At 28.6% G+C, this 7266-nt stretch overlaps 1 protein-coding gene across 1 annotated transcript; it reads left to right on the forward strand.

Annotated features, from left to right (window-relative positions):
- Positions 1–282: 282 nt before the first annotated feature.
- LOC114188988 (WAT1-related protein At1g25270-like) lies at positions 283–2489 on the forward strand. The gene is made up of 7 exons (XM_028077684.1): positions 283–595; positions 751–813; positions 919–1035; positions 1127–1376; positions 1477–1635; positions 1714–1865; positions 1951–2489. Exons 1-7 carry the CDS (start codon positions 402–404, stop codon positions 2222–2224), a joined length of 1209 nt encoding a protein of 402 aa, XP_027933485.1. The 5' UTR covers positions 283–401; the 3' UTR covers positions 2225–2489.
- The last annotated feature ends 4777 nt before the right edge of the window (positions 2490–7266 follow it).

Below are 7266 nucleotides of genomic sequence, written 5' to 3' on the forward strand. Positions count from 1 at the left end.
AATGTCCCTGCTCCTAGTCTCGTAGCACCATGTCTCAACATAATCCTGTGAACTGTGCTATCTGACGTACATGCAAACACCATTAACACATGCCTGCAAAATTAAACATTAATTTTTGACTTAACCTTTAACGCCATGAAACCACGATGAAATGCACTTGATGTAGCAAATTGACTAACTCGCGGTGCTTCCTTGAATTTGCAGATCTCAGTGTTTTCCACCCACCATTTTTTTATATATAAACAACCCATGCTTCAGCCATAAATAACTCCATACCGCTTTCTACGTTCTTCAATCGCAAACCCTTTTGCACAAGTTACTTGTGATCACATAGACACACACATCTACTTCAAGTGTTAGTGTAACAGTTGGTGACTGTGAGTGATTGCACTGTGTGAGCAATGAGAGATATAGGGGAAGTCGTGCATGGCTTGAAACCAGCCCTGCTGATGTTGATGGTGCAGATTGCATTTGCTTCCGTGAACGTGCTCTACAAACTTGCCATAAATGATGGAATGAGTGTGAGAATAATCACTGCCTACCGTCTCATTTTCGCAGCAGCTTCTACAGTTCCTCTTGCTCTTATTTTTGAAAGGTCCATACACAAATTTTTCCATTGTTTGAGATTATTGCATGTTTATGTCTTTGCCAATCTTTACGTGACATTTTCATAATCTTGCATCATTCAATAGTTTATCGTGAGCTTCGTATGTTTCTATACTTCCTATGTTTAGTGTGTCCAATTTGCAGGAAAAACTTACAAACGCTGACTTGGAGGGTGATTTTGAAGTCATTTTTCTGTGGATTATTCGGGTAATTACGTACACTCAATTTCGTTTAACAATATTATAAACTGTATCATGAGTAAAGCTTTCGACATTATTTATGTTCTCACATGATGAATCAATAACGTGACAGGGGAAGTCTATTCCAAAACCTTTATTTCGAGTCCTTGAAATTGATTTCAGCAACATTTGCTTCCGCTGTTTTTAACCTCATTCCTGCAGTCACTTTTATCTTGGCCGTCACTTGCGGGTACGTATCACTCTTCAACATATTAAGATATTCAATCTTCGTATCACAGATGACACTGATAAATTAACATATTCTTTTTGAATTTCCATAGTTTCGAGAAATTAAATTTCCAAAGGGTAGCTGGTAAGGCTAAGGTGTTGGGAACGATAACCGGAGTTGGCGGGGCAATGATGTTGACCTTTCTCAAAGGTGTAGAAATCAACATTTGGAACTTCCACATTAACCTTTTGCATAAAAAGGGTACCACGGAAACACTAAATGGTGACTCTGGAAGTAAATTGCTGGGAGTTTTTTGTGGTCTTGGAAGCTGCTTATGTTTTGCATTATGGCTCATTATTCAGGTTAGCTTAAGCTTAAGCATTAATTACTGAAACTAATTTGTCTGATTAGTGACAGTGTTGTGTTTATATATAATTGATTACTATATATATGATACTTCAGGCTGAGATGAGTAAAGAGTTCCCAGGCCATCACTCAAGTACAGCTTTGATGTCAATAATGGGGGCAATTCAAGCCACTGTTTTTGCCCTGTGCATTGAGAAGGATTGGAGCCAATGGAGATTGGGTTGGAGCATTAGGCTTCTAGCTGCAGCATATTCGGTATTCTAGATACACACTTAACAATTAATTAGCGTATTAGTTTTGTGAAGTAAAATTAATATATTGGTGTTTTTGCAGGGAATTGTGGCTTCTGGAATAATGGTTGTTGTGATAGCATGGTGTGTGAGAATGAGGGGTCCATTGTTTGCATCTGTTTTCAATCCTCTTCTGCTAGTGCTAGTGGCCATTGCTGGTTCCTTGATGTTGGATGAGAATCTATACGTAGGAAGGTATGTACCAAATCTAATGCACCTCAATTAACATTATTCCATAATGATGATTAAGTTATTAGTTTACTGAAACATGTTTAATTAGTGTGATAGGAGCAGTGCTAATTGTGATGGGATTGTACATGGTGCTGTGGGGTAAGAGCAAGGAAATGGAAAGAGTGAGTGACTTAGAAACTACTCCAGAATTAGAAGAAATTGAGGTTGTTGTGACGTGTAGGGCAACAGAGGATGATAAAAGTGTGTACAGCAACGACAAGTACACCTGTAGTGAGAGGAACATTATTGAGAAGGATAATGATGATGCTTCAAAAAGCAGAGATGAAGGACAAGACAACGAAAGTAATGGGAAGAAACCTTGAAGGCCTAAAAAGTACAAGGAAGAATATAGAATGACAGAGGGTACATAGTTGGATGCAAAGCAAACTCATCTTTTCTTTTCTTTTTTCCATTGCTGCCACCTTCAAAAGGGAAAGATTTGATAGTTTACCCACACAGATGACAGATCCAACTTTATTCATAACCACTTCTAATAATTTCAATCTAAGAAAATATTTATTCTTCTCTTGAAATAATATCTGAATGTAAAGTGATTCATCTTGCAACTATGGAAGTGGATGAAGTACGTTTTCGATGCCATGCAAATTTACATTTAACACAGTTTGCGCTGTTATGAGTGGACACAAACATGTTCATCAAACCTTTGGGTCGCTGTTTGTTGTCGTTCGAGGTGACTTTTTGGGTTTTTTCTTTCCTCTCCTAGGCCCATCTCGATTAAAATGACACGGGAACAAATATAAAATATATTTAATTTAATTTGATTTGTTTAATTTTAATCAAATTGAATCTATCACTCAAATTGGTTTAATTTGAATTATTAATTTAAAATATTAAAGTATTAAATAACTTATATTTGCCTTTATTTGTGAGAAAGAAAATTTTATACAGAATTATTTTTTTAAAACATTAGGATGGCCAGTTAGCATTCAATTCTCGTGGGATTCAAAATGCATTAAGATTATAAGAGATTAAAAAGTTTAGAGAAACATGTTAAACATATTATAGAAACAACACATAGTGATAGGGATGTGGTTGACACTATTACTGACACTAGTAATAGTGTCTTTAAAGATAATTCTAATGTCAACAAAATCTAATTAGGAGTTTTATGAAAATTTTTAACAAGACTCGAACAAAAATTTTATGAAAAAAAGATTCATTTCATTTTTTTTATTTGATTTGATTTTTTTACTTTTCTTTTATTCATGTATATTTAATTATTTTTTTCATTTCATTTCTATTCTTTTAATAATAAATGTTCCCTTCCAATTCCAATTTTACTATTAAGTCACTTGTTTTAATTTTATTTAGTCTTTGAGATTTTATCAGTTTTATCAATACTGTGTTCCACTAGTTTATTACTTTATTTTAATTTTGGTAAATCTTTTACTAAGCCTATTGAAGTTTTGTTATATTTTCTACTTTCTCTTAGTTATTACTATAAATGCAAGCAATTGCTATATAGCTATATAAGGAAAACTACCTTAAATGATGAAATGTAATATTACTAAAATTGTTTGAGATTTTTTTGATACGTTTTGATGGATGGAAGTGGTTCATATTGTGCACGCATACGCATTAATTTTTAATTTGATAACGATGGATTTAAAAGAGTCCTAATAAAATATAATTGCTACGATAGACAAATTGAAAAATAAGTACAAAATTGCATCATTTTAATCTTAACAGAATACATAGTTTAAGTAGAATTTGAGTTGCGAACATGTTTTGAAATAATTTAGGATATGTAAATTAACTATTACATAAATATAAATATACTTATAAAGCATTGTTTCATTTGGATTTAATCATAAAAATTATTTCTTATTTAAAATTAATGATAAAAATAATTTAGTTTTAAGAATGGTATCCTAACTTTTAATATAATACTTTATTTAAAATAAATTAAAATATAAAAACTGATAATTACATAAAAATACATATAATCATAGAGTTCCGAGCTACAGTAAATTAGCACGTATTTACTATTAGGGGTAGTTATTTAGAATAATATTTAGAATTAATTTTGTGAAAGCTTAATAATAAAAAGAATTAAGTTATAAATCTTGAACTGTAATTAACATTTGGCTATTTAAAAGATTTAATGGGAAAAAAATTAGAATTCAACATTCTTAATTAGAAGTCCATAGTCAATTATGTGTTAAAATAATATTGTTCAACTTTTCTCCTGATCACAATTGTTTCCACTAAAATTTGAAATTATATTCATTATTATATATTAGTATAAGAAAAGCTTGACTCGAATATTTTAATGGATCAATTTAAATCAATTAAGATAACTTATATATTAATCTAATCATATATAAGAACTTTGTTCTCCCTATTGTCATATCAAAACTTTTATACATCAACAAAAGTAGGTCGAATCTGTCAGCAATAATTTGATTTAAAGCAAACAAATTGAGTATAGGACAACAGAAGAAATTTGAATAGAAAAAAAAAAAGTACCTCTTAATTATAAGTAATACATAAGGAAAAATAAGACAAAAAATATATATATTATTTATGAAATTTTCCTTTCTTTCTCTTCCGACCAAAAATACAAAGGTATCATATACTTTTGAGAACCATCGATTTTACTTCCCTTTTGATGTACATAAATATTGCAAGAGTTGGCACAATATGCAACTTACATTGTGCTGTTTTAAAAGTGTGTTTTCAAAGAATAATATTAGATGCATAGCTATCAATATGATTAAATTTATGGAAAGAAAGAAAAATATATCTGGCTTCCAAATAAACAAGATAATATTACAAATTCAATTTGACAAACCCAATGATAAGATTGTTTAAATCTTTCATTTGAATGTTTGTATACAGATTGCCCAATAATTTATTAGTCTTTATATTTAATTCAAATTAATTTACTACTGAAAATAGAAAATAGTAATAAAATAATTAATGTTATACAAAATATTTCAAATAAATATAATTACATTTCATTCAGGTGTAAATTCATGTGTTTGTCATCTTATACGAATGAATATAATCTACTTTAATAATTTACTTTCAATAATATTATCCATAACACTTACATATTTTTTCAACAATATATTCCATAAACATTATCATTTTTGTATATTATATTTTTGCGTTATATTTTAAATTATGTGTGCTTATCATTTTGTAAGTAATGAAGGGTTATTAAGAGAATATATTTCATATATTATGAACAAAATTACTTTTAAACTTATGTATAGAAACAAATTATTATTATTATTTAGTATATTGTAATAAGTAATTTTAAAAAAAAATAAACATGTTTAACTATTTTATTACTTTTATCTTTAAAACATTGGTTGCGATACATTTAAAGATAAATTATACTATAATCAATAAAAATTGTATTTTTACTCTGAAAATAACAATACATTAAAATTATTTTATAAATATCTTATTAAATTAAAATTAAAAAAATAAAAACTTAAAAGTAAAATATTGCGAGGAAAAGTGAAAATAATACTGCAAAGCAGTAACTATTGATAATATAAGAAAATTATAAAAATTAATTATATGGAACTACTTTATTCGCAAAAAAAAACAAAAAGGATAACTGCATTACTTAAATTAATTGAATTACACACCTAAAATAATATAGGTATTTAATTGTAAAATATTAATCCATTATCTTAATGACTTTAATTAAGGTGTTTTATAGTTAGCGGCAAAGTAATTGTAATTAGGAATGAAAAACAAAAGAATAAAAAATATTAGGTATATAAAACTAACAAAAGAATTTTTCTGGAGAAACCAATTAAAAATATATTAATTTATACATGAAACGTGTTTAATTTTTTTTTTTACAACTTCTAAATCCCTTATTTTAAAAAATAAATAAATTCGATATAATAACATGAACTAAATATTTAGAGATGTAAAAAATGTTATCATGAGATTTTCTCTGTCCTAATTGATAAAAAAATTATTTGAGGTAATATCTAGAGCCGTCAAAATGGGTTGCAACTCGCAAGCCAACCCGGTTCACTACGGGTTTGGATTGGATTGAGTAGAAAATTCTTTTATAAATTTCAATATGGGTTAATTTTTGACCCAGCTCACCACGGGTTCGGGCCGAGTTGGGTAAAAAATTCTTTTATAAATTTCAATACGGGTTAATTTTTGATCCGACTCATCTAGAACCTGGCTCATCCGAGTTGAACCCGTGGTGAGCTGGATTGGCTCATCAACTCGCAAATAAAAGGGTCACACAAATGTTTTTTATTAAGTTGGACTTTACATTTGAGTTATGTTAGGTTGTTTTTTTAACCAACACATAAATAATTTGTATTTTTTTATTTTGGTTTGTATTTGGATTGTATTAAAATTTATTTAGATTTTAATTAGAATTACAATTTAGTTTTGACTGAAAAAAAAATTGTATTTTTTAAATTAGGTGAACCTGTGAGTCAACCCGTTTAACCCGTCAACCTGTGGTGGGTCGGACTGGATTCGAATTTGTTTGGCTCGATAAAAAGTGAGTCGAGTTGAGTTGACTCACTAAATCATCAACCCGTGATGAGTAGAGACGAGTCAGACCGAGTGATCCGTTTTGACAGTTCTAATAATATCCTCGCTCAAATAATAATTTTATATACAAAGTCTGTCTTGTATTAAAACCCGACACAATTTACAAAACTAAGAGTTCTTAATATGATACTAAAATAAATTTCTATACAATTAGATCGTGTGAGGTATGTTAATAAAAGTTTATATAATATTTTTTTACCTCAGCCTATAATTCAAATAATTAAACTGCATATATATGTCGAGGATATTTAATATATATATATATATATATATATATATTAATGTCTCTGAGAATTCTTATTATATGTGTTTTATTCAAGATTAATACATGACTTATGGTCTCTGAAAATTCTTAGAAATGATAGGTTAGGATAGAATTAAGACAATAATTATTCAGACTTCAACATGTTTCAAATTCAAAATCAACTTTATTTTATTTGAATTATTAATATACCCATATGTAATTAATACATATTTCAGTACAAGTGACCTCTGATTTTTGAGTTTATAAGCTTCTCATAAGTATTATAATTAATAATTATAATCATCATCTCCATTAATAAAACATTGCAACAAAATCATCACATCACATTAAAACATCAAAACAGATAAATGGATATATCCATATTTATGTCCGTACCCATTTATTTACTATTTCAAAATTCAATTATAAATTTTAAATATATTTAAAGGATTTAATTATCTTGAAGATCGAGAGGTCCGTACAGTACATATAAATCTTAATTTTAAATTCTTATCTTCTCATGAGAAAAAGAATGACGGACAAATAAAATAA

This window comes from Vigna unguiculata, chromosome 6 (assembly GCF_004118075.2).
Source record: "Vigna unguiculata cultivar IT97K-499-35 chromosome 6, ASM411807v1, whole genome shotgun sequence".
NCBI classification, from domain to species: Eukaryota; Viridiplantae; Streptophyta; class Magnoliopsida; order Fabales; family Fabaceae; genus Vigna; species Vigna unguiculata.

What these genes read in the sequence shown, in the direction of transcription:
- LOC114188988 (XM_028077684.1), top strand. Translation starts at nt 402, where the DNA reads ATGAGAGATATAGGGGAAGTCGTGCATGGCTTGAAACCAGCCCTGCTG. An exon ending in CTTGCTCTTATTTTTGAAAG is followed by an intron (nt 596 to 750) that starts GTCCATACACAA and finishes TCCAATTTGCAG; the next exon opens with GAAAAACTTACAAACGCTGA. An exon ending in GAGAATCTATACGTAGGAAG is followed by an intron (nt 1,866 to 1,950) that starts GTATGTACCAAA and finishes ATGTTTAATTAG; the next exon opens with TGTGATAGGAGCAGTGCTAA.